This window comes from Dromaius novaehollandiae, chromosome 19 (assembly GCF_036370855.1).
Source record: "Dromaius novaehollandiae isolate bDroNov1 chromosome 19, bDroNov1.hap1, whole genome shotgun sequence".
In the NCBI taxonomy this organism is placed as follows: Eukaryota; Metazoa; Chordata; class Aves; order Casuariiformes; family Dromaiidae; genus Dromaius; species Dromaius novaehollandiae.
Genome location: NC_088116.1, coordinates 285,052 through 312,691, shown reverse-complemented (window position 1 = coordinate 312,691; position 27,640 = coordinate 285,052). Strand labels below are relative to the sequence as shown.

The 27,640-nt window shown below is 41.9% G+C and overlaps 1 protein-coding gene and 1 long non-coding RNA gene across 3 annotated transcripts in view; one reads left to right on the top strand and one right to left on the bottom strand.

Moving 5' to 3' along the window:
• Window positions 1-23,836, top strand: part of LOC112986857 (uncharacterized) — a 29,996-nt gene extending 6,160 nt beyond the window's left edge. Inside the window, exons 3-4 of the long non-coding RNA XR_010392234.1 lie at window positions 19,384-19,623; window positions 20,258-23,836. This is a non-coding gene — a long non-coding RNA (uncharacterized LOC112986857). The remainder of the gene's footprint in view (window positions 1-19,383; window positions 19,624-20,257) is intronic.
• Window positions 688-26,497, bottom strand: SMTNL2 (smoothelin like 2). 2 transcript variants are annotated; one of them, XM_026106358.2, is made up of 9 exons: window positions 25,741-26,497; window positions 12,821-12,908; window positions 11,858-12,097; window positions 11,057-11,110; window positions 9,556-9,631; window positions 7,609-7,779; window positions 6,896-7,013; window positions 5,397-5,548; window positions 688-2,109 (listed from the first exon to the last, which is right to left on the bottom strand). In XM_026106358.2, the coding sequence occupies exons 1-9, from the start codon at window positions 26,137-26,139 to the stop codon at window positions 1,983-1,985; spliced, it is 1,425 nt and encodes a 474-aa protein (XP_025962143.2). In that variant the 5' UTR covers window positions 26,140-26,497; the 3' UTR covers window positions 688-1,982. The 2 variants fall into 2 exon arrangements, with proteins under 2 accessions (XP_025962143.2, XP_064379036.1); XM_064522966.1 differs by lacking the exon at window positions 11,057-11,110.
• Between the last annotated feature and the right edge of the window lie 1,143 nt (window positions 26,498-27,640).

Genomic DNA, 27,640 nt, shown 5'->3' with positions numbered 1-27,640 from the left:
AAAGCCAATATTGCTCCTGTAGTAGTTGCAATGGAACTTGGTTCTGTTAGTTAATAAAAAGTGTTTTGCTTTAAGAGTGTAACTATAAACATCGCATGTGCCAGTTGTAGTCGGATTTCCTATTATGCTGACTTTGATCACTTTACCAAAACAGAAGTACAGTGTTAATCCTTTCAGTGCATTTAGTGGAGCAACGGGTGCATACTTATTCTTCAGAATGATAGTCAGTGAAGTTAAAAACTGAAGACGATGCAGTCGTATGACAAATATGTTAACAGCCTTCCTAAACTCTGCCCAGTTGCATAAAGCTACGACAGTAGTAGTAGCTAGGATCCTGCTAGTTTGACAAAATACCTTTCAGATATGTATCAAGATGTGTATCTAAATTCTACTTTCAAACTGTTTCCAGTGTGTCGTAGCAACAGGCTAGCTAAGAGCATGATGATTTAGCCCTTCAGTACTTTGTCTTTGCACACTTTTGCAATTTTTGAGACTGCTAGTAAAGTAACTGATAAACTTATGATTTCTTAAGTAAACTTGACTAGAAAGGGTCGCTGAACCAAATTCCCATTCCAAACACCACTGAACTTCTGTACTGTTTGAAAACAAGATTCAGAGCACACAGTATCATAACTGAACACTTTGTCATCTTTAACTTCATTCTAAATAGAAGCTGTACTTCTGAAAAGTGTTTGACATATATTTTATTATAAATGGTCATCGATACAGAACCAAAGTCATCTTTATAAATACCTACCAAGAGCACAAACAAATGCAGGTAAAAACCATTCTTTAGCATGAGCAGAGAGCTCTATTTTCTGAGCCTATTTTTAGGGACAAAGTTAAGGGTTTGGTTTTTATTTTTTTTAGTGTTTTAGTGTTTTTTAGATTTTAACATTCACTGTGAAAACAAAGCTCTGTTGATCTAGCAAACAGAAAGCGTGAAGCATAACCTTTTTGCCTACTGTAAATCTGGAATAATCCCACTGCAGTTAATGGAAATATTCTGGATTTAGCACTAATTTAACTGAAATCAGAAACTAGTCTAAAGCATTTCAGATTTCCCATTTCATTCACACTTTTTTGCACCTTGCTTGGCTACTTAACAGACAGCACAAGGACTGAATGAATCATTAAAATGTCATTCCTGTCCCTGTTAGAGAGTTAAGCCGTATTTCTTGTAATCCTAATTCATGCACGCAGCCTGACACAGAACAGCCCCAACTGTTGCTATTCTTCATAAGCAAGAAATGAATCCAGGACTGCAGTAGAGGCCTCAGCCACTTTCCTGAGCAATATCACTTTAGATTCAACCACTACCAACACTGCTGTGCAAGATGGTTGAGTCTGGGGCCCCCTCAGTAGGTAAGAGCTGGTGTTCTTTCTGCTGTAAGAGAGCAGTGTAAGTCCTGTTTGCTGGGGCACTCAACTTTGTTGAGCTTGTTGCCCTAATGACAGTCAAGCTTACATTTGCTAAACGAAGCTTTCCTTGTCTCAGTATGTCTGCGCTTTCTTTTATGTTATGGTGGACAGAGAAGTGGAAGGAAAGATGCTGTCTTCTGGAGGTGAAGTTGCATTTTAGGAGAGAACAGCTTCATAGCAGAGTTACCTGTCACCGCATAAAACTGTGTCCCCCCCAACAAAATGGAGACAGGCGCTGGAATTTAGCTTCCAGTGATCCTACAACATAAGAATATTCAAAAAACAGTCTACTACTCGTAAAGCACCAAAATGACAGCATTTACCTTTCCCTATGCTTTTTGTCTTTTTAAAACATGCTGCTTTATTATTGACATACTGTTGTCATCAACACTTTGAGAGACTGCTCAGTAACACTTCAGTCAGCAACACAGCTGAACGTAAGCAGAGGGATAGCAGAAAGCTTTAGAACAAAAAATAACACTGCATTCTATTCGTAAAACATCAGTCTTCCCATTAGTATACTGTACTTGACCCTTCTGGCTGGAGAGGTGGCCGTGGTTTCATTCAAAGCGACGTAGATGATTATATAGAGACTGTACATAGGTGAAGACACACATGGGATCTGGCTTGTGGCCCATCACCATCATGTCATCCACTTCTATTAGACGATCACAGTGGGCCATTTTCCTGTAGTAATAAACAAAAATCATCCCTCAAACAAAGAGTTCAAGCTAAGGCGTGTAACTACTCCTAAGATTCCTTTGCTGCTCTGATATGGGCATCACTGAGGCATATAAGAATATCCTGGGGGTTATCCACATCATTTAATTTAACAATGAAATGGTCAAGCTTAGATAATGTTGGAGATTTTAATTTTTGTGACAATGGAAAACTGTGATCTTATCCAAGGCCTAGTAGGATTTTTTTCCACTGCTAGTCACATCCCTGATGGCTGTAGCACGTAGCCCAGCATCTCATTCCTCTGCCCAAGCTTCAGCGAACGGGGCCATTTGAGTTTGTGAATCTTTTCCCATAACAAAGCACATCATGAGTTTTTCTCATTACTATATAAGAAGGTCAAAAAGAACAGGAAAACATCAGACGAGATCGGATGCACCAATAGCGACCTGTGTGGCTGTGGATTCTTTTTGTTCCCCCTCCTCCCTTTTTTTAATATCCCTTTTCCCATGGTTTGAGTGACTTGGACAAGGATCTCAGATGTTCATCATGGTGGAGAGCAGAAGCCAGACTGAGATCTGGACCAGCAGAAAAGAGATGATCTGCTGAGGCCTAGGCCTTCTGTTCTCCCCTGTATTTATTTTTATACATAAACTGGGATAGGCAAACACTGGAACTTTCCTTTGAGAGTTGAAGACAGTTTTACTTTAGAGATAAGCTACCTAAAAATATATCTCTTTCAACTCACTGACAAGTAACTGGAGTAAAAATAATTATACATAAAACTCTGCTTCCCAAATTAATTCCTTTGACATGGGTTTGAATAAGGAGAGCCAACTTTAAGAACTTCAAAGCTTCTTCTGTAATGGCAAATGACAAATCCAGCTCTGTAAGCTTTTACTTAAAAAAATAAAAAGAAAGAAAGAAAAAGAAAAAAGAAAAATTGCTCTGAAAGAACCCTACAGCTTCAGTGTGGTGGTACCAGTGTTTGAAGCTGTTTCAGAAGTTTTAGGAAGCTGTAGCCGTGTATCCCTGCATCCTGTAATTAATTGAAAAGAGTGTACTGAATCCAGCTGCATACCACATGGTGTGTTCTTATTGTTGCACAAGTCAAACAATTAAACAGCAAGTATGAGTCATGTTGATATTGAGTCAAAAAGTTAACATTTCTTTCTACTATTAAAATGACTGACTAGTTGAGAAGTTCCCACTTACAATGACTTAAAAAAAAAAGCCCATTTTCATTTAATTCCCTGGTATACTGCATCAAAAAGAATCAGGAGAATGTGACTCATAGTATTAGCTCTGTCCATTTTACAAAAATGCCAGTCATCAGGTTAAGATATTGAAAAGCTCTCAGCTCTGATTTAATGCCACTTACGCTGAACTCAACTTTCACATTTGTTAAGTCAAAGCAACGTACAAATGGAGGTGAACCCTCCCACAAAAGTTAAACCCACTTCCAAAAGTTAAACTACTTGCTGGTTATATTTTTTTTCCAGAGAGACTAGGTTTATTTACATGCATCAAATTCAAATCAGGTATCAGGCAGGTGGAATTGTCGAAGAAGCTCTATGTCCAGTTGCTATTGTCAGTAAAAGTTGGATGCCTTGTGCTCTGTGAACTCAGATTTCCCTTTTACGATGGAGATTGGCAAATTCATTAAGAATCCTCCATCACTTGAAGAACAAAATGATAGGGGAAAAAAAAAGTAGTTTTTTTTTTCTCTCCGTCCAAACACAGGTCATGTGGTGATGTCTCAAATTTAGTAAATGCTACTAAAATCATCCAATTTAAACGATGTGTTTATGCTGCAGCAATTACAGATTTAAATTGTATAACACCAATAGGCTTATCGCCAGCAAATGTTTGTCTACATAGAGAATTGCAAAATAAATGCTGTACATTGTTAGAATGATTGACTTTCCATGAAGTATAGCACTTGGCTGCATCTGTCTGATTCTTTATATTAGCTTCTCATATTTACAAGCAATCTTTTATAACCTCTGTGAAGGAGTCACCTTATAGTGCATCCTAGAGCTTTAGACACTAAGTTCATTATAGAACAATAAAGAGACAGAGTATAGGATTTTAATAGAATACTGCAGACCCTGTTTTTCTCCATTACAAAAGTCTGCTCTCTCATGAGTCTGTGCATGGTCTTCACAGTGCCGACAACACCAAAGCTTTGTTCCTGATAGTTAATCTCAGGAAGGAAGAGAGGAAACACCATCTGAACTGCACACTGGCCGGCAACAGAGGAAACACCTGCAGCAGTCCAAGAGACCTGTCTGTTGATCTTTGAAGTTGAGGAACACAGTTAAATCAGTTCTGCCTTTCACAGAAAGTTAGTCTATGTTTCATGTGGACCAGAGAGATTCCTCAAGTGTCTAATCAATAGCCTATCAAATACAAACCATTCTGAGATTTCTTATCAGAGTAATGCCAAAAGAATTAATTCTTCAAGTGCCCTATTATAGGGATGTAGAGCCAGCTTCTGCTGCAGGTTAGGGAGTCATTTACATCAGTCTGTACAAGTACAAAGCATTCAGATATATTAATTGAGCTGAACTGAGTTTGTCCTAGCATCACTTACTACAGATTCAAACCTCTGTAATTCTGCATCAGCAGAACTTGTTTAATGCCAGCCTATGCATGAGATTAACTATTGTGATATTGAAAACAACAAGTCTATGTGGTAACTGCAGTCAGAGGCTGACATTTGAACAGCTTTTGTCTGCAGTGATAATATCTTGTAGACCTAACAGCTTTCTTGCCAGTTAATAATACTTTTCAGAGCTAACCAAATTCTGCATTTCTTGGTCATAGAAAAGCTGAAAGAAATTCAATTCAAGGAAACTGCTCAATTAAGAAATGCAAAAACACAGACGTCACGCAGAGTATCTACTGGCAACATACAATATGGGAGTAGCAGTCCCATTAGCAATATCATCTAGTGTATACAGACATGTTCCTAGGGTAAAATGCAGCAGGTGAAACCATTTGGCTGCTAGGAGCACAGAGGTGATAAAGCAGAATTCATAAAGTTCCTCAAGACTGTGAAGGACCTGAACACTGGATTATATCTGGACTCGGAACAAATTCTCAGGTGCCTGGTAAAACCACATCTGATTTTAGACTACTGAAGTTCCTGGGTTTTAACCTTTTTTGGCATGACACATGTAAGCTTGTGATATCGAATCTACCGGAGAGGAATGACTAAACCCTTCAGTGATGCCCAGTCTCATGAGACTTGAACTGGAAGCACTTCACAAGAGATCTAATGTGATACTCACTCAGCCACGGTGAAAGCCAGCTCAAAGTTCTGCTTGCGATTAGCTGGGTCAAGCTTATTATAATCAAAAGCTTCAGGAAAGAAAGAATGCACAAGGGCACAGAATGCCATCCCATCATTCCAGCTTGAGGAGAAGTTCTGGAGATCAATGTGCTGTCATGATGAAAAATATGCATGTTAATGCAGCACAGGGAACTGGGAAGAGACCTGGTTTTGCTCACTGCTATGTTCTGTCCTGCTCTCCCACTAACCAAAGTAAGCATACAAAGCACAGGCTTTATGTTTTTCTTCCCCTCTTTGTATATCCATTATTTATATTCTGAGAAAAACTGGCATCCTCAGCAACGAAAGGCTCTTGCATGAAACGGGCAGTCGCAAAGCGGACACACGTTCAAGATCCCTGATCCAAAGCCCATTGAAAATACTGGGAAGAATCTTGTTAACTTCAGTGAACTCTGGAGCAGGCCCAGTGTACCAGTTCAGTATCTGTGGAAACTGTGGCCACTGCTTATCTCTGTGAAGTATTTGTAATTGAAGAATGGCCTATTTTGTGACAGTGTATAATGCTGGATAAAGACCATGATTGCTTGCTTTGCTATTCAGTAAGGCCTAATGCAATTGAATTGAATGCCTGTTTACACACATATAGGTAGAAATACGGGAAGAATTAGGCCTATTACAAAACCTGACTCTTAGTAGGAAAGCTTATTGTCAGTTTTGATTGCCTCAGTGAAATGAAACATATGTGGGCTCTTGTTTCATGCTGCCTTCCCAACATAAAAAATTCAAGCCCTAACCTTTCTGGTAAGCGACAAAAAGTAATTTTCATTAGGTCTGCTTAAGTATATTTTGTTTTAGAGTTCGTCAGTAATAATGCATATTTTACAATAATGTTCAAGAACACATATTATGAAAAAAACTAGAAAAATTAATCCTTTCTCCTGGAAATTGCTTTGGGAGTTGCAGCCAGGTGAAATTCATAAAATCTCAGCAGCCAAATTCTCTCCTTAGCTATCAGCTTATCTATTCTTAGCTGTATCAGTATACAACCTCATAGAAATAAGCTCACTGAAACTGGGTGATTCAACCTCCACCATTTAATACAAATTCACTTCTTTAACTCCAGTAGAGCGTACTTTGGTCTGCTGTGTAACAAAAGGAACATAGTCTCCACATAGTGTTAAAATGTTATCCAGGTCTTACCATATATAATGAGAATGCAACTAAGAAAAAAAAATGCCTGAGTGTATAATGAAGTCTGTATCCATATGCTCAAAAATGTAGGCTTTCAGCCAACACTAATGCATTGCTTGGATAGGCATGCAGTCTCTCTCATGCAGTGATTCAGTGTCTTGCTCATATAGCATCATACAGAACTTCATCATCTTGGAATGCAGTGAGGAAGGTAACTCATTGTCAAGCATGTTTTACATTCACTTTTTGAGTATACTGCTGGATAAATTCTGAAAAATAGAGCTGAATGTGCTAGCATATCTTCACCTTGTATCCTATGGTTTTTGAGCGACACCAGTCTAACAGAATTTGTTTAATGCTGCTAGCGCTGGCGACCCCAAAACTCTGCGACCTCTTCAGCTTAGCTCTGGATTCTCCTTTTCCTCTGGAAGATTAATACAGAGACCAGATTAAATTACATTTTAGAAAAATCTTAAACATACTTGTCAACTACATCTATGCAACCTTGCCCAGGCCAATCCTTGTCAAGGTAATATTTGAGAAACACAGGGCTGAAACTTCAACTTGTTGGTCCTGCAAGAAAAACTCATTTTGATTTCACTAAAGCCAGGATTTCAAGCCCTCTTTTATTTAAATCATACCCTGATCATGTGACAATGCATGTGTAGTCCATGCATTTGGCCCTTAATGAATGACAGTAGAAAGTCACTGTATTTCCAGTCTCCTCTTACAACCATGCAGAAGGCGGCTTTCACAACACTCTTTCAGGAAAAAGACATCTACTTCTTCATCTCTAAAGCCAGAGCAATCTGTAGCTGTGAATTTCCAGAGCTCAATCTGTGACATCAGCAGAGCTATATGTGACCTCATAGCCCCTTAGCTCAAAAATCTTACATTGAAAGAGTCCTCCTACCCAAACTGTCCTCTCCTGTCAACAATTAACAAAGTAGTTTCCCATTACCAAACCCATTTTGGAGATAAGTGGGGGGGGGGGGGGGAGGGGGAGGGGAATGACATACTTTCCACTGTCTTGTTCAAATTTCTCAAAAAGTGCTTTCCTGGCCTGTGTTCCTGAAGTCCGTGGGAGTGTCTGAGATCGCACCAGTTCTCGTCTCCTTTCAACTTGTCGATGTACAGCAGGAGGAGGGGAGCGAGACTTGGGGATTACATCATAGAAACTGTCAGTGGCACTGCAGAAAAGTAACACGAAAAGTATGCGGTTAAAAAAAAAAAACCAAAACTCTGCCATACCCAGGGTCAGCATAAACGCCCAATTGTTGGTTACTCTAAGCCTCCCAAAACAATTTCAAGAGGAACTGAACGAGTCAAAAGCAATTTAAGCAAAGCCCAGAGTTTCATTGACGGACAACAGCATTTAAGTACTTAAATGTCTAAGGCACTTTTACAAATGAGACATAGCAGCCCAAGTCACAAAGGCCTTATAAGATGGAGTAGAACAGTTAAGTACCTTAAAAAAAAAATTGCAGCCACATAGGAGCACTAAATGCCTTTAACTTCTAACTCCTGGGTTCCTGGAGAATTTAAATCACATTTTATAAATGGAATTTGAATAGTAATTCAGGAACTACTTTTGAAATTTTTACTCACAGTACACAGAATCCTGAGCCCATGTCAGTGTTGTTTCATTGAAAGCAAGCTGATAATTTCATCCAGAAGGCAAGGGATTATATTTAATTTGTGCTTATTTGAACCCTAAAGCATTTCACCAACATTACTGAGGTAAGCCACACATGGCGTTTGGAAGTGCTCCCACCATTACAGAGATGGGGAAACTGAGGCAAAGAACAATGAAATTGAAGTCACACATTTATTTCTGTTACAGCTGGAGGACAGATATCCTGACAGCGAGTTCTCTAGGATGCTGAGTTTATCATGACTTGAACATCAAAGTGCTGATGTTGGAACTAACTCAGAAGAAATGTAATGCCAACTCTGAGATAATTTTTAAGGCAGATGCAAGCCCAGTTTAGGATATTTAAACTGCCTGTCTTCCCATTTCTCTTGATAGATATTTTGCATGCTTAGGACACCTGAGTATTCCAGTAGTAATTGTGATACTGTGTAATCCTACACTAAGCAACTGTGACTCTCAATTAATCAAAAATGTGTGGTACTCAGCTTTTTGGAGTAGGGCTGAAAGTATTCAATATCCTGCAAGACATTTAGCTACAAACTAAACTCTAGGCCAGTCAAACTAAGAATGTTTGATAGTAGTCATGTATTGGTTTCCAAAAATAAGCCCAAAATACAAACTTTGACATAGCTGACTATTTTTAAAAGTGTCTTCAAAGCGCCTGACATGACCATTAAAGGATCATTTGGGGACTTATAAAAATGCATCCCATACAATGACATTCATGGAGGGAGGGGGATTAGACTTAGGAAGTTAGCAAACTACCAATCAAAAGCAAAGCCTGCTTTGGGTAAAGACAGAGACTAGGGTACATTATGATAGGAAGATATCCTTTCCTCAGGGACTCATCACCAAGCATTAACTAGATCTATGAAGTATATGAAGGAAAACAGCACCACCCTGCCTGAGTATCTAGGCTCTGCAGGTACCTATTCAGTTTCTGTTAACATGGTGTCTGATCACTTTTGAATCATAACCTTCCCAGCTTCTGTGAGGTACAGACAAGTTGCAGGTCCTTGGCAAACAGATAAAGCTCACAACTTGCTCCCCTTAACAATAATCGAGTGCTAGCAGAGTTTTATTGGCTAACACCATAGGTCTGCTTTATTTGATTAGGTCTGCTTTAAACTGCTCTGTGAAAGATCTTTACCTCTTCCTATCACAGCTCCACTTACCCCTCAGGAAGGCTCACAACCTTTAATAAGCTTACGTTATAGCAGCTGGGACTCACCTTTTCTCTAAGCCAGCAGAACAGCTGTCTATTTAGATCATGAGTGCAATGGTCTAACAAAATGTCATAAAAAATGCCTACCTTTCACCAGTTTTGGTTCCCCTACTCATCCCATAGCTCGTGGCTGAGACAGATTTAGTGACAGAAGTGGTTTTGTCTGTGTAAAAAGCAGGAAGAAACAAGATACATCAGGTTTGAAACTTCTCTCCCTTTCTCATATGTTTTCAATCTTTTTCAGCCACACTGATCTTTACTCACCACAGTGTAAAGCTGCAGGCCTCTGTCTAACTTCCAGTATAAGCTAACAAGCTGGGGAGGGATTTTCCCCAGGGGTTCGGTCCCTCTACAAAATTGTTGCACTGCTGCAAGGAGGGTGTAAACAGGCCGTAAAAGACTGTGGGAGAATGCCTTTGATACAACTGTGTTGGAAGAGTCAGATCATTTCAGGCCCTCCTGCAGACCTCTGAGGAGGGCACTCTGGAGATGGTGCCATGGACATTTCAGTGAAAAGAAGAAATGGTGCCACAGGTCAGCTTTCAACAGTCATTCTGGCAGACATAAGAAGTCCTGGGAAAGCTGCCACGATTGAGAGCATAATTTAAATTACCTAATTTCCACTAGAAACCATTTTATTTCTAAAGTCGAACAGACTCTGAAGGTTGCAAAGCTGGCTTAAAACCATCTTTGCATCTTCCTCCCTCCACCCCTGAGGCTGCACCTTCTGTGCTTTGTCTCTTGGAGGCCATCACTGACCCCCCCCCCCCCCCCCAAGCTACGCTCTGTAAGTGTGGAATAACGGACTGACTTGCCCAGTTTTAACACGCTAAAGCCAGAACTCTTTGCACGAGCCAGGAACTCATTTATTCCAGGCTCCTATAGACAAAGAAGAAAGACTGGCATCTTAGAAGCAGTACAATCTAATTGTTGTCCAAATCACTCTCTGGAAGTGCTAATCTCTCCCAATTGCCTTTAGAAGGAATCCAGATCAGCTAGGTTTATAACCAAAAACACCCTGGTAAATGCCTGCATATAGGTGTGATACCCATGAAGAAGTGTGATCTATTAGAAGTACTTTTGGATAGAGCTCCATTCATCTATTTAGACTGAAACCGAAAGTCCTTAAGGCATTTTATTCTTTGACACAGACATATATGAAGGAGACTACTTGCTGCTATTCTGCTCAAATGAAGCTGCTTCAACACCCACAGGTTGGGCCCAATACTTTCCAAATTACATTACCTCGCGTTCAGCCATAGTTTTTACTAGGTCAGTTGAAATGTTCACCTCTCAAGCTGTCTGTTCTGCCTCACTTTTCTGGCACCTATTATTTCAACAGCAGAGATTGCCTAACAGTACACACGTACACCACTGTGTAAATATGGGTAAGCATCCCTTGCTTTGACCCAACGGAGAATCTGATACAGTGGAAGGAGATGATGTGATATGCTGGAAACTGGATCTGCATGCAGTCTGTAAGTACTTAGAAATTGGAACTAGACACTCAGGTCTGAATCCTCAGAGATGGAGCACAGAATCCCTTTCAACATGTGCTGAATAAGGAAATGTTGATGGGAACGCTCACCTGCAGTGGCAGATGAACCCATTGTTCTCAATGAACTTGAGTTCCAGGCCTTCACTGAAATGGAAGAAAAAAGACAAAGGAAGGCTTTGCTACTTTCTTACCTTTAATAAAAGAAAAGGTGAACAAAGAACCTGCAAATAATCCCTTGCTTTCACTGGCAAATCCATCTGGTCTCTCTGATCTCTCTGTAATTTCTGACCCATATACATACTCTGAGCTATAAATGTCACCATCACTTAAGTGTGCATGAAATACAGTTCAGAAATTAAAACCTTACTGACTTGAGAAGGGATCAAATGAGATGAGGGTTTCTTTCTTTTAAACTCAATTTAGAGAGAAAATAAGATTCTGTAATCACTCTGACTCTTGCATGTGTGTGTCTATCTGCTGTTGGTCATTCCGCCTTCCAAATGACTTTTGAACCTGCTGGGCAGTATCAGTCAGCCTAACTTCACAAGGGGCCTGAGATCTCAATGCACTAAAAGCTCCTGCAAGTTTCATTAAAATAGTTGGCCAGGTTGAAAAGAAATACTTCTTGAGTAATTGTGCTAGAGGATAGGCTGCACTGTACACTCATCTATATTAGGGAGCAAGAAGTTCTCATAGTATGTGACATTATAGCTTAAAGCTCCACATAGGCACACAGTACTCCAAATCAGAGTGTCCCACTATGGGATATGTAGCCTTAGAAATTAGGTCTCACAGTTCTCATAAGGTCAAAGGACAGCCCTTGCCCCCAGCTTCTTGATGAAGTGAAATCAGACGCAGCATCAGTGAGCAAATGATTTTTGTCTCTCTTACCTGACTGGTTGGAAGTTTTCACTAGAGTCTCATTTTTGTTCTTGCTCTGTCCCAGCAGGGCAGCAGACATGTTAGTTGTTCCTGCTGAAGAGATGGTCTCTCCTGAAAATTTCTCTGATATCCTAGTTACTGCAGTAATGGGAAGGTGGGGCATCTGTAAAGCGACTGCAGGGGCATGGGCTTCAGGAGAAGAGTCTGATGTGTGAAAAGAGGTCAGTTCATGGGAGACTTTTGCCTGACCTAGTGAATAAAAAGAAAAGGAGAGAGGAGGTAAATTTATTTGCAGATTTTCACAGAGTTACAAAACAATATTCATGTACAACTTTATTTTACAAGATATTGCAATCATTCTACCTAATTCCTCCTCTGGGACATTATAGCACACTGCAGAAACTGAAATACAACCCTGGTTGTACAGCCCTTGCAGTGATATACCTGTCCTACATGAATCTCAGCTTGTGCATCTTATTCAGATGATTAATCCACTGGCATCTGCATCTGATTAACCTCCCCGCACCCCCCCCCCCCGCTCCCCAAATCTCTTATTGTGAATTAGGAGTCAACATTCTTGTTCTTTTCTTGGTTCTGTGAAATGATGTGTGCCTCAGATTTCTCTAAAATAGAGATAAGTTCTTCCCCCACTGAAGGATGAAATTAGATTAGTAATTTGCAAAATGCTTTGAGAGGTAAGGCTACAGCGGCACACAGAATAGCAGGCGTTATCATCATAATACCCTGAGATAATGTAACAATAATAGGCTCTAATTAATCAAACACTACAATGCATGCTTAACAGTGAAGTTTAAAAATTAAACTCCTAATTAGGAAACAAAGTTAAACAATACAGTATTTGTGGTAAAGCCGTATCAGATTCTAATGCTTGCAACATCCAAGGGCTGCTCTGTGCCTGCCAGAATCTGGTATTCTACAAGCAGTGCTACTTCATTCATTTCCCATTCCTACCTGCTGGAGACTGATGCCCATTTTCAATGATGGAAGAACTAAAAACTCTTCTAAACTCAGGTTTGTGGTGGTCATCCAGGTCTACACTCTGTCAGAACAGACAATGGACACAACAGCTAAACTTCAAACAGCAGCAAGAGTTAGGGGAGTATCCAGAGACCCCAGCCAAGAACAGATCTTCCTCATGCTAGTGATTACAATACAGGATGGGAGCAATTCTCTGACCCCAAAAGCCAAACCTGTAAAGTGAGCACTGGCAATGCAGGACTCATGTCAGCCCTCACATAATGTTCCCACAGCCCCCATGCACTTAGGAGGGCTCTTCCACTTCTGGTAGACAGACCTATCATCCTCCTCCACTGTGTTGATGATAAATGTAAGACCTTGCACAGTTGTGGAGACGGGGAATAAGTGAGCTTTGTAATTCCAGATCTGACCTTCCTATGCTCTCCCTTTATGTCAGAAAGTCTGACATGTTTGTGTTCTTAATATTATGTTAGTTAAAACAAGGCCATCCACCCTATTCAGAGTACATGGAAGTCCGAGATGCTTTAGTGGACAAAAACTTCCATCTACGTGTAGGAAATAACAGGCGAAGGTAGCTGCTATACATTTAATCATAGATTTGGAAACAAAGCCTTGGTTGTGCTTGGCAAAACTCCCATTATATTCACAAGGAGGTGAAATAAGTCCAAAATCATTGCAAGTTACATTAGGCTAGGCATAAAAATCTCAGTTTCAATGAAGTAAATGGGAAAAGACTTCAACAGGACTAAGATTTTGCTGGAGTGCTAGAGGATGCATAGAAGATCTAAGGGGTATCTTTTAGTGAATTGCTTATGGGCATTTTAACAGAAGCACCTGCCCTTCCTACACATACCTAAAGTATTTTTTCTATAGTCAATACTGCTGTTTGTTTTCAGATGTTTCTAGGCCATTTTCCACAGGATTACCCCAAACCTACCAAAGGCTGCAGATTGCACATTACCTTATCCACATTAATATGCAGATTCAAGCTAATCGGACTACCTACATATGCATAGTTATACATATGTTTAAGCCATTGCAGGACCTGGGTGTATTGGAGGTACCAAATGTTGAGGGTGTCCATGACCTCAGAAGGGACAGTTTGCATGGTTTTGTGAAAATAGATGCAAGAAGAGTAGAGGCCCCATCCTGGAAAGAGAGATGCACCTTGCAAAACCTTACTTGTTGAAGAGCCCCTTTCTCTTGAATTGGATTGTTCACATGAACAAACATAACTATAGGGCTTAGGTGTTTTCAGGCTACTAAAAAACAATCCGTCGTCCTTCTGTACAGTTCATATAAAATAAGGTTAAGCTTATTCCATGCAAATAACATTGTGTTTCTGATTTTAAGGTGCACTTCTCAGTTCTACTGCTCTCAGTTCTAATATTTTTACTTCTATAATGTTTTATATCCTTTCAAGGAAAGCATTGAGATAATTTATGAGATAGTCAGTGTTTCCCCCATGAAATAAACTGTGGATTCAAGTCCGTAACTTTTCTTAACAATGGGTTATAGAGAGCTTTATGCATACACATTTATCAGACATCGCATGAAATGCTTCTGGTGTGCAGTTTCTTTCTGTTTGCTGCATAAAACGTGGCAGTTGACACATTCTGATAACATATGGCAAAAGCATTACAGAAAGTAAATATCATCCCAGAACTTTACATCTGAATTACAACCTGCAACTTCTGTAAGGATAGCTTTTTCTGGAAAAAGCACCATTCCCTCCCCCCCCCCCCCCAAATGTTTGCCAATTTAATTCTAGGAAAATCAGCCAAGAATTTTTTGTTTTTGTAATCAACAAGTAACTATGTGAGTTTTGGCTGCAGGAACTAAAAGAAGAAGCTGCTTCACAGTCACATGATTACTTCAATTAAAAAATGTCACTTTCCAGAAACAGATTATAAAAGCAGTATAGTCAAATTCTTCAAGATGAAGTCCATGAGAAAGTCTGAATTTATTCTAAATAGCCATTTAACTAACTACTAGATAGCCCTAAAATTTTCTAAATTAAAAAAAAGTAATGTGCCCTTATGTTTACTCGATCCAAACAAAATTTTTTTTTAAAAGACAGGCAGACAGAAAGACTGAAGGTAGATACTGAAGAAGATTCTATGTTGCAGGTAACTATAAAAACCACAGACAGAGCAGGAAAGGAAAGGAAAAGAGGCAGTGTGTATACATGTGATAATTTAATTTGAGTCTCCATTTGCTTTTCATAAGAAGGAAACATGGGAAAAAATGGTGGTTTGATTTTACATATTTATTCCATAACTTCACTGTACATTATTAGAAAAATTTGTTTCTAGGGCGGAAAAATACATCTCATGTAAAATACAGACACCATATGATCAACTCAAGATAAACGAACAGAAACAGTTTCCCAGCACTTGTCTGCTATTTACATCTGTTTACACTCATCCAAACTTAATTAATAACATCAGACGATGACTTCCAAGCATTGTGGAGATTTTTAAGAGCATATCTAATCTTGTTAGATGTTGCAGAATGCACAGAATATTTTAATAATACCCACTGAGATATTAGAACTCTCATTATTTCAAGTACAGCTCTTGGCAGCTTTGATCTGAAGTCCTGTTGAAAAATTTTTAACTAGTATCTGATTACAGTAAGACAGTCTAAGCACAATTTTGGGTTGAGATTCTGATCCTTCTAGATATTTAAGCACCTCCCTCCAACTGATTTCAATGGAAGGCAGATGTACTATGTAGAATTTGGGCTCCACTCCTACACTACTGCAGTCAGGGGAAATTCTTCCCTCAAATTTAAGGTCAGGCCCTACATTTTCAGATCAGTGTTGGTACCCTGGCTTTTCAAGATTACAGCATAATTTGGAGAAACTATCAACATGTGGTAAAGCCCCATCAGACTGACTTATGTACTTACTCAAGATGAAGACCTACTGCCTCGTGAACACGTTTCTTAGAAAGATGTATCACAATAAAACACATAAAGGAATTGGGGCAAGACACTGAGATAGTCTGAACTGAATCTTTAAGGTTCAGTTTGGATTGTATATTTTATTATATTGGCTTGCATATTTTTTCTCAACCTGGGGGCAGATTTTCATGTCAATTTATTCTGTGCTAGGTAAGAAGAAGTGGCAGGATCATCTGGATATGGTTTTTCAAACAAAAGGATGCAAAGTTTAGAAGAGGACTGGAGACTTTCTGAAAGCACAGAAGGTCCGGTCTTTTCAGCCTTCAGAAAAGACGGTGTTTAAAAGTGTCTTGGCCAGGAGGTTTCATTTACTTCTGCCTAGTTCCAAAGCTGATGATCTTCCTAGAGTTATAAATGCATTTTGCTTACTCTGCTTGGTAAGGGCTCAGAGGTTACAAAGTGAGCCAAGACACTCCTTTGTCTGTTTGCTATCAAAATGCATGAGATGCCTCTTTTAAAAAACAGCATCAGCATGGTGTTGCTTATAGCTGCATTAACAAGAGTGACAATCAGCTTTACTTTGATGCCCCATTAAGGTTCCAGATGCACCTAAGATAGCTGGATGTTCAAATGTCCATTCCACAACAAGGCTAGCCTGCCTTAAGATACACTGCAAGTTCTACACATCCATACTGAAGTTGTGTCTCAAGCTGAACAAGGAGAACTTTTGTTTTAATTTTCCTTTCTTTTTAAATAAAAACAGAGAAAAGAAACTGTCTTGGGAAGGCTGGGATATTCAGAAGTTCTCACTCTTTTCCACCATCTAAAATTTTCCTGAAAGCAAAAGCACTGCTGTGAGCTATCTAGGCTCCACTGATTTTCCTGGGCACTCTCTCATTTAGATGCTCCATTAAGGACACAGTTTTCAGAAGAGCTCACATCCAATAAAGTTGGGCTCTTTGTGTAGTTACTCAGTTTAGTCCCCAAAGCAATGATGAATTCTTTTGCAAATCCAGTATGCAAATTTGTTTTACAACACATCACACAGAATAAAGAATGACATGTTTAAAATAATATTAATTTGTCTCTCATGATAATCAAAAATACTATTGCTCATTTTTTTAGACTGTTATCCCCACAGAAAATGCTTACATACATACACACACAGTCTGACTTACTGCCACTAAACTAAATCTGTATCATTGTAGCCAGATCTTGTAATCTTAAAAGAATAAAAGTTGTTTTGAAACCTTTATATCTATCAAGAAATTACTCTGCATGAACATATTTAGTTAGCAGTAGCAGACAGGATTCACTTGAAGAAATTACACCAAACAACCATATAAACCGTGCAAAATCAGGAGGTCCAGAACTTTTACTGATGTACTTAGTGTAACTGAGGTCCTAGTCAATAATTATTGCCCATACCCAGAAATGAAACAGAATGCACAGCTAACACAACTCTGTAGAATGCACCTATAGCACAGTGTTAAGGACAGACACTTTCTGCAGTGTGCAAAGAAACAGGTAAAGTTAGGCAACACTCTTACTGATCCCTCAATAGCGCCAGCATTTCACTCCATATTGGTGGTTCCTGTAAATAATCAGCAGTGATTTGGATGGGAGCTAACGGTTCTTGGGAGGTAAATTTGCAGATTGGATAGCTTGTCATAAGTTAGAATTGTTCAGCCATTAAAGTTAGCAATTGTGAGTTGAATGAGCTGAATATCAGTGTAGAGTGTGTGGATCTACTTACAAGCTAGGGAAAAAAATAGAAATCAGGATTCATTTCTAGATCTCTCATAATTTTTCCTGTGAGATCCTGGAAAAGTATGCTACTACATGCAACTACAAACACTATGGAAAGTAGTAAGGCTACTGAAGCACGTAAGATTTGATCAGCAAGAAAAGCCAGAACTCTTCCTCTCTAACAATCACAGACAGGTAGGAGAGGGAGCTCAGTGCCTGCAAAGGATGACAAACAGCAACATATTCTTAAACAAGGGATAGGTCCTCAGCAGTGCAGTTGTGGTTCCAGGACCTTGCTTTTAAATTCATTCTTCAAACATATACTGTTTTCCCACCTTTGCAAGAGCAGCGCTCAAATTCTGGTCTGTTTAGAGGCAAATCGAAGTTTGGCACCAGAATACCAGAAAACCTGTCTTCCAAATCACAGTGGCTAATGGCTAACAGGAATGCACAGTCATCTAGAAAAAAGAAATACTGAGCACCATGCTTTTAAGCTGTTCCACCCAGTGCTGTGTTCCCCTTCTGCTTACCTTTCATACTCCTCTTACATCACAACCATTTATATGGACAAAAGTCTTAATAGAACAATGCTTTGCTAATTCATATGGCTATCTTCTCATTCTCTGATTACAAATAAACCTTCAGACATTCCCTCCTGATATACGTGGAAGCAATATGCTAGATCTCACCTCTGTTCTCATCACATTTACACATGAAACAGAAGGAAAAGCATTAATGCAGTCAGTGAAAAATGCTAAGAAAACAGCTGCAAATAAGTTATATTTGTGCACAGTAAATATCAAAACCAGACCTTTCAATGAAAGAGCAACTGCAGACAGATCTCAAGAACTGGGACTGGAAGTCCACATCATGACAAGAAAGGTCAAGACTAGAGGTTAGAGATGGAAGCTGAGGGCGCATCTACACCAACTTGACCAGTTGTGTATCAGCTCCAGTATGGGGGAGCTGTATAATCGATCACGTTCGCCCACTGTACCAAGCCTATGGGTGTAGTTTCTTATTACATTCCCTGAGCGCTACTGCTAAAATGCACAGCCTTACTCTTTCTCCCATGCTTGGCCTTCTGTTTTCACCATCTCCCTTGTATCAGATTTGTGAACTGTGCAACCACAGAGGAAGTCACATCATCCTAGGTATCAAGGGAAAAATTAAACCCCTCGGCTATCAAAACTCACTAGTTTTCCATCAGATCCTTTTTTCCACAAAGTCACATTATTAGATCAGGGCAGGAGCAAGTAGCCAAACAGGAGGATGGCAGCATGGCAATTTCTTGAAGCATCAGCAGCCTGCAGTTAGACTGGATTAAACATAACATGAAGTCGAACCCTAAGCACTGATACCAGCCTCTCACCAGGAGTTACCATCACTAACTCAGAACCACACAAGAGCACCTACATGGCTCGCAGACAGACTTCATATGTCTCCATTGTGCCCAAATCATAAGATGACTATCTAAACCTATCCTCATAGACATGCCCAAGAATCCAGGTCCCTTAATTTCTGCTACCAATTCCTCAGCTTATGTTCTAAGTCTTTAATTGCTCTGGGATCAATTTTACTGAAAGAGGAGTCTTTTTGCTGAAAAGTAAGTGCTTGTACCAGTGTAAAATCAAGTGACCTCAGTCTCAAATCTGTAGTTTGGGACACAATCCTGCATAACTTTTCCTCAGCTGCAATACTGGCCTCAGGAGCTCTACCAAAGTATCCACACTGCACCCCCAGTTAGGCCAATGCAACTGTTGTGCCACCCAATAAATTGAATCAGGAATTTGGCTTTAAGTTTTAAAAGCTTTGGGGAGAGAGAGAGAGAGAGGGAAAAAAATGAATAAAAAACTAACCCCACCTTTTTTATTGTACAGGGTAAAAAAAGAAAAAAAATCATGCAAGTTCATGGAGCCAGTTCACTGCACAGTCACACAAGTTGCCACACCAGAATAAGTAAAGGGGTAATCAAGAAGCAGAAATGAACAAATGGAGCAGAGTCTATTTCTGCCGAATTTGCCACTGATGGAGTCTTCTCTTCTGTCGAACTGGATAATGCACAGCTTAGCGAAGCACTTACAGATATTTCCAGCTGGCAAGTGCAATAGGAATACAAGGTACAGACATCTTTGTTTTGAATTCAACACTCATGACAACAATAGTCGTTATAAAAATGATTGTTTTCTGTTCTGGTTCTGACAAGAACCAAAACTAATTATTTGTCAATATTTTCAATCAGAAAAAATAATTATATTTTTAAATGAGTTTATGTTTCTGTCTGTCTCACTTACTACATCGTAAGGCAATTTATTTCTAGGAATTTTGATGCCACCACAGTTCAGTGAAGTTACGCCAGATATGATTTTCGCTGGACAATACATTATCAGGAATCAAATGCATTTGAAAGAAGACAGTTAATTTTTTTTAAGATGTTCAGATAATTGATGGAAGGCACATCTCAATCTCTGATGTGGATTTCAGTATCTCAGCCTTTGTTATTTAGGCAGCTATGCTGACATTCAAGAAAATCCTTACACAATATGTAACAGGTTAATTTTGTGCACTTAATGCCTGTTTAGCCTCCTTTTGTGGCATTACATTGTTTTGCGAAAGGCATTTTCTGGTTACTATAATTGCACTGAGGTGAAATATTTTCCAGCAGTTACTTAAAACTGATAATATAATGTCATGCTAAGATGGTGTTAACAGTAATTAAGGCAAAGTTTATCCTCTTGGTACCTTTTGTTACAGATGGGGCAAAACTGCAATCGCAAATCTAAGTAACTTCAAGAAGATGGTGCAAGCTGGACTTTAATGCCTAGTCCTGAGCTAAGTATTGAATTTCAGCTCTTCATATACAAGGAGGGCCACAGTTTGGACATGGCTGAGACTGATCATTTCTGCAAGAGGTCAGATAGACATGGTAATTTGGGGGGACGAAAAGCAGCCATTCAAAGAGCATCACTTCTTGCAGACTAGTAGCAAGGCGGATAGACTAATGGGCTGGGGGTATTTTTGGAAAGCAAAAGTTTCTAATCACATTTCCAACAATGTTCAGCCTCAGTCAGTTCATAAGAACGATGAATTCTCATCACAAACAGTAATGAGTTAATCTGCTTCCCCCATTGAAAAAGTTGCAAAAAGTAGATGCAACATTTTCTAAACTTTTCTTTTTACACCCCATAACTTTTCAAAACTTACCCCAACCTTTGACATGTTACAGAGCTGCATTTTCATTTTACTCTATAGCTTACTCAGCTTTTCACATTTCATGGCAGAAGAAGAAAAAGGAGAAGAAAAAAAGATGAAAATTCAGTAAAGGACAATCTAGGCATTATTTATTAAAAAAAAAAAAAAAAAAAAAAGATTGACTCCCCAGCTTCCATAGCAAGCACTCTTCAACATCTTTTTAATTAAATGCTATTTTCCCCAGTGTTGAGGAGAAATTGCCAGCAGTCTCCTATCATGCACTAGCAAAAACTTCAATCTCTAGATATCAGCAGCAATAATTGAACCAAAATGTGGACATCACAGACATGATCATAATCAAAGAATAAGGTCAGGTTACCACATTTAATCTCAAACTGTAGAGCTGCTACACAAGTAAACCTTAGGCTGCCGCTGTTTACAGCTTCCTCAGATCTCACAGCAAGAAAAAAATGGGGAGGCTACGGGAGCTGGCTCTTGTATTCATGGCAATGCTGACTAATCCTTGCTAACTCACTATGACAAGTGCAGCTTACTGGCCTCATTTAGAAAGGTTAAAGCAACTCTCTGGGCACAGGTAGTCCAGGACAGAAACATTTTGGCCAGACTCTTGAGCTATATAAAACAGCCTCTGGGAAGAAGGGGTATACAGGACTCTTCATATGAAGGTTATTTCAACGGCTGAAAATTAGAATTTGCAGTCACAGCAGTGCATTTGTGCACAAGTGTGAGTACATACAAACACCCCCTATGTATGGCTTAAGGAGAGGTACAGTTATCTGAGGTAGGATCTACTCTTGTGCACAGCAATGCTACGGATTCTCTTCCTGTGTTCAGGAAAACGAAAGCAAAAATGTACAAGCCCCCTCGCTTTCTCCATCTCTAAAGCAAAGTGATCCAAATCCAGCCTGATAAAAACTTCAGCTGATATGTTTATGGGATTTTGATCATCAGTGCTTTAACCCTGCATGGGGTTGTCAACTCAGCTACTTAAGATCCTTAAGTGAGCAGGACTCACGTTTAAGTGACAATTCCCCTACTGCCTTCAACAGTCAAAATTATCTGGAACTGGAAGGAACTGAATTTCATAGGTACTTCCTCCATACCGCAGACTTGAGTGGAACGATGAAACACTAAGCATCAGGAGGAAGAGGGGGGAACACCTCTGACTCACACAGACCTGTCCCCTACCCTGAGAAATACATCTGATGCATCTTGTATCAGATACAAAATGATGGAACAGATCTAGCTTTTTAACAGCTAAAACGCTATTCTCAAGCATTTTGCCAAAATAAAACACCCCGAGAAGAGAGAATTGCACGATTCCTTCAGAAAAAACAACTGTAAATAGGAAAAAAGGAAAAAAGGAAAAAAGGAAAAAAAAAAAGGGACAGTTCCTCCTCCCTGCCTTCTGCCTGGACGACGTTACTGAAGAAATGGAACATTAATGCATTGAGACATCATACAATATACAGGAGAACTGGTTGGCACTACTTGCCAAGTAATATTGCTTCTATCATGATTTTTAGACTATGATCTTTTAGAGACAGAGACTATCCCAATCATATTTATATAGAGAACCTATTACAGTGGGGGTTCTGGTCTCACGGAAGACCACCTCATTGGCCCAAATACCATTTGCTACATATAGGTCTTACTATTAAAAAGATGTAAACAACCTGAAACTACAAAAAAAAATGACTTCTAGTTTGCAGAATGACTTAACTCCCACAATCTTGATCAAGTCATGTTGTTCCAGTTCCAGGAATCATGTTACATTAGTTACATTTCACACCAGCTCTTAGCACCAGTGTTTATGGACGAAAAAGAACATATACCACAAGTACTGCATAAAGGTTAAAAAAGAAAAAAACAGAAGGCAAACCCCAATCCTAATTTTTTAAAGTATCATCACTTTTAAACCAGTCCCAGGGGTTCTGATGCATGAGTTTGTATATTTGATGCTGTCAGGGCCAAATCTGGACATCCCCTTTCTGCTCTGTAGTCATAATCCAAAGATATTGAAATGTTCCACCGAGCTAATTTCCGAAGTCTTTTAAACACGCCTTCTGTTTCCTTTTATATACTTACAGAAGGTCTAGTCCTTATTTAGTTTATAAAATTCACAGTTTTCAGAAGGATTTACCTGGTTGAAGACTAAGTCAAAGAATAACCAAATAGTTCCAGATCTAGCTGTAGCAACTGAACAAGTGGATTTACTAGTCTTGTGAATGCAAAAAGCAAGTCACCTTTTATTACTAATATCTTAAATCTACCAGATCTCTAACATGCAGCAGGAAAGATGAGCAATTTTCCCTTTAAGATCTTTTAGAAGAGTGTCACAACTAAGACTGTCCAGTGTAACAGATTACTTCAGGCTCCAGATTATTTCAGTGAAAGGTACCACCACCTACCATCTGGTATTAAAGCTAGCAAACTCCAGTTACCTTCCAAATTACCCTGCTTTGCAGGAGTCAGTGACACTGAAACTTCTCCATAAAAAACTCTATTAAATAAATCTTTTTTGCTGTTCGTAATACAACAAACAAACAGCCCCCAATCCTTAAAGCGGCCTTCCCCAACACCTGGGGAACCCTATTCAGGGGAACACAGACAGCACAAACCCTCTGCAACACTGCACTGATGCCACTGTGTCTTGTGCAGGAAGCTGGGACAAACAAAAGGTGATCCTGCCAGAACAATCCCCTCACTAGACTGAGCTACCAGGACCAAAGGCAGCTGCTTCCACTTAAAGCAGCACTTAAGACTGTTGTATAACAGATTTTAAGGACAGCACAGCAGAGATTGCCCAAAGATTAGGAGAATTAAAAGGAGGTTCACGTCTTTACTTCTGATCTATGCTAGAAACTCCTTTACTTTACTTTTTACAAGAAATTGCCTTGAAAAATAATCTAGCAATATTACAAAATCATGTTTCACATACTGAAGATGCTCAGAATCTCCAGTATCCAATCTGCAGTCTGAGAAAGGAACTAACTCTTACCCAGATATTTTGCTAGAAACGTTTGAAAGACACAGAAGCCAGGCCTTTGCCGATATAAACACTGCACTGACCACACAGTAAAAGGAACTCAACTAATAAATGTTTTCAGGAGCAAAAGAGCACATCTTGTTTGCTGTTACTTCCAGAACAGTATTATTTCCTCCTTGTACCTCACTTACAGAAGTGTTTACTAAAGCTAGAAGTGCCACCGGTTTTATCAGAGCCACTCATTCATCTGGAAACATACACAGTACCATTTATGGTTCTCTGTCTAAAGTGCTTCAGTCATATATGCAGAAACTGCAGGCCACTGAGGGAACACCATTTTTCAACAGAGAATCTGGGTGACCAGCACACAGGTTTAGGCTCTTGCTTTAGCCATTTGAGCATAGCCACATCACAGCCTTACCACACAACCATGTTTTCACTGCATGTGTTCGGTGTGTGTAGCTGGGAGCATCTCCCACGGTTCTGAGTACTGAGATTCCTTCCTGGTCAGCTGTGCTAACTCTGAATTTGTCCAGCCCTCCAGGGGAAAATTGTTGGGAGGGCACTGTAGAACTATCAGCACATCAGTGATCTTTCCTGAACCCTCAAAGCAAAGTGGGAAGGTTCCACCCCAAACAAAAACACAGTCTGAGCTTTAACTCAGACAAAAACCTAGAGCTGCGTACAGCCGTAACTTTTATGCGAGACTGATCGCAGAGTGCAGGGTGCACAGTACACCTAGGCAGCGGTGATGGAGCAGGTGACATGGTGTGAGAGGTCACATCCTCTAGTCCCTCCTCTGTCGCTCAGTTCACTTCTGCTCCTTGCAATGCAAACAGGAATGGACGGCTCCACGGGGCAAAAAAGAAGGAATCTGAAACGTGCATGCTGCTCAGCTTTGTCCTTTGGGGGAAAAGGCAGAAGTTGCCATAACTATGTTGGAACAGCAGCTTTACCATTACACTTTGCCAGCTATGGCAAGCTGTATGTCCCACTCTTCAGTCAGTGAGGAGGAAAAAGGCTGGAATACAATACAGACTCTCTGCTCATTCCCAGCATTTTAACTTTGAATTAATTTCATTTCCAAGCTCGTATTTTCCATCCCCAAAGCCTGGACAGCCCATACAGCACGTTTTCATGCTCCAACGGCCTTAAAGGTCCCATACAAAACCTTGCTTAATCAAGTTTATATGAAATAGGTTGTGACGTGTAAAAGACAAGTCATTGACGTTATAGTGACTATAGTCATTATAGTGATTATAGTAACATACATGTGACTGAATCACTGTGCACTGTCTGGCTGCCACCTCTTGGTGTTAAGGAGCGTACCCAAACTCTCAGCTCTTTATAGAGAGCCAAACATCTAGGAAAAGCATCACACAAAAAGTTTCGGTGTCAGATGAGCTTCCCACTAGCTGGGTTTTCCATGAACTGAGTTATAAGGCTCCACAATGCTGTAGAAGCAGTTTTATCACTGGGAGGAATGTGTGTCCATTGCTGCTGGTTTAGGTCCTAGAGACCACGACAGTTCGTGTGGAGCTCAGTTCTCAGACCGGCTGCAGCAGTGCAGTGTAGGGGCTGCACAGCAAGCCCTTGGTGCAGGATGCTAAGTCACTCTCAGGGAAGCGTGTCACCACCTGCTATATACTGTGCTGTACTCTTTTGTTCATGTGCCAGCTGGCAAATAGCACTGCTGCCACACAGATCCCCCTGAATCCAGTCCAGAAACGATACATATATACTCACATACACACATACACAGATACGCTGGGACTGTCCCAACTTCTTCCCTTACTTCTCACCCCACCGCACTGACAGGCTGCTGCAGTTCTAACCACGGTCCCAGCTGGACCAAGCGGGCCGTGATCAGGACTTCTCCAGGTATCAGCGACAAGACCATCCGTCAGAGCAGCTACCAAAATCCCAGCGACCCTCTTCTGCACGAGAAGCCCAGCGTCCCGAAAAGCTCCCGACGGCAGCACCCGCCCGCGCCCGCGCGCTCGCCCCCGCTCCGGCCCCCGCCGCCAGCACCCACCTGGCTGCGGCCCGTCACCGCGAGCTTGGCGTGGCTGGAGAACCTGCCGCCGGCCGCCCCCGGCGACCCGGGCCCCGCGGCCGGGGGGCTCCCCGCCGCCTCCGCCGCCCACTCCTGCGGCAGCCCCGCCGACCGGCCCAGGGCCTCCAGCTGCCGGGCCAGGCGCTCCAGCTGCGCCCGCAGGCGCCGGTTCTCCTCCTGCAGCTCGGAGACGCTGCGCGCCAGCGGGCTGGCGAGGCGCAGCACCTCCTCCACCTGCCGGCCCACCCCCTGCTTGAACACCTGGATGTCCGCGTGGATCTCGCGGACGGCGCCGCGCAGCGTGTCCTCGTAGCGGCCCAGGGCCTCGCACACGGTCTGCGCATCGCGGCTGCTCAGGTCCGCGATCTCGCCGGCCATGGTGTCGGCGGCCCGCAGGCCGGGCGGCGCCGCAGCCCCCGCCGGCAAACGCGCGGCCAGCTCCGCGTCTGCCCCGCCGCGGGCGCGCGAGCGCTCCCCGCCGCGCCCTCTGCCCCGGCGGCCCTCGGCCCGGCCCCGCGGCGGCCGCCCCAGCCGCGGCCCGCTGCGCTCCGCCCGGCGGCGGGAGGGAGGAGGCGGAGGGGCCCCGCGCCCCCGCGCCCCCGCGCCCGGCAGGGGGCGCCGCAGCCGCGGTCGCGCCGGGAGCCGCTGCGGGAGCGCGGCGGCTGCTCGGGGCCGCCCCGCTCCGCGAATGCGCCCTCGGCGCGGGCGATGTAATTTCAGGAGGACGCGGTGGAAGAGGGAGGGCGAAGGGGCGGGGGCACCGGCCCTCCCGCGGCTGCCAACGGGCCTGGCTCCGCGGGGGCCGGCCGGGGGGCTGCGGCGGGGCCGCGGCGCCTGGAGGAGGAGGGGCTGCGGGAGCCGGTGCGGAGACGGGGGAGAGGAACGAGCGGGAGGGGGTCGGGCAGCGGTGAGGCGGGGCGCGTGCCTGCTCTTTCCTGGGTTGCCCCGGTGAGGATGCTGTGGTCAGCATGGCTTATTGCTGCCCGGGTGAGCCCTGGGCCCGAGGGAGAGAACGAACAGGCTCTGGGAGAATAAAGGCAGAAAAGCACACGCACGCCCCTTTCCCTGCACACCTGCCCGTAGCAGTACGTGCTCACATGGGCCTTCACACACCCACACTCACTGTCACACTCCGCTCACGCTCCAGGCTGTGGCTCCATAGGTGGCGATACCAAGCTGCGCACCGCCAGATCATCCCGCGCTCCTGATGTGATCTGCATCGGATACGAGGATCCAAACACTTCCGTCAAGCCAGCCAGAGCCATGATGTGGAAAGGCCACAGGCTGATTCTTTATTGCCTGCTGCAGGACAAGACGGTACCTCGTACATAAAGCCTCCCAGGAAATGGAAATCTGGAAGATTTTTTTTAAACAACTTTACACCATCAGAGTTAGCTTGTAAAGGATCAGCACTTTGTTCTGTAGTTACAGCTTTTTGGTACAGTACAAGACTTACTGTATCACTGAGCCATTGCCTCTTTCTCTCATGCACAGTGTACACACTCATTCACCTGTGCGCACTCACGTTTACTAGTACGCCTAGACTAGCAGATGTTCCCGAAGCGCTACGGAGATGACCCTGCAGGTCTGTGTCAGAACCCTCTAGCAGTGGAGCAGCACAAAGATCCATACTGTAATTTAGTCCTGTTTACGCACAGTCATATGTGTAATGTACAAATTTATTCTCCCACTCCTCTGTGGACATGTGTATGCGTGTATATTTATATGTAATACTTACTTGGTTATCTAAGCTACTGATAACTTTAAATACCAGCTTATCTCTTCCTTTTCTCCAGTACCGTTGCACACGTTACTTTTCCTTGTTCTTCTCCTCTCATTCCCCAAGCTCTTTGATGGGACTTTAATTCCAGATCTAGTT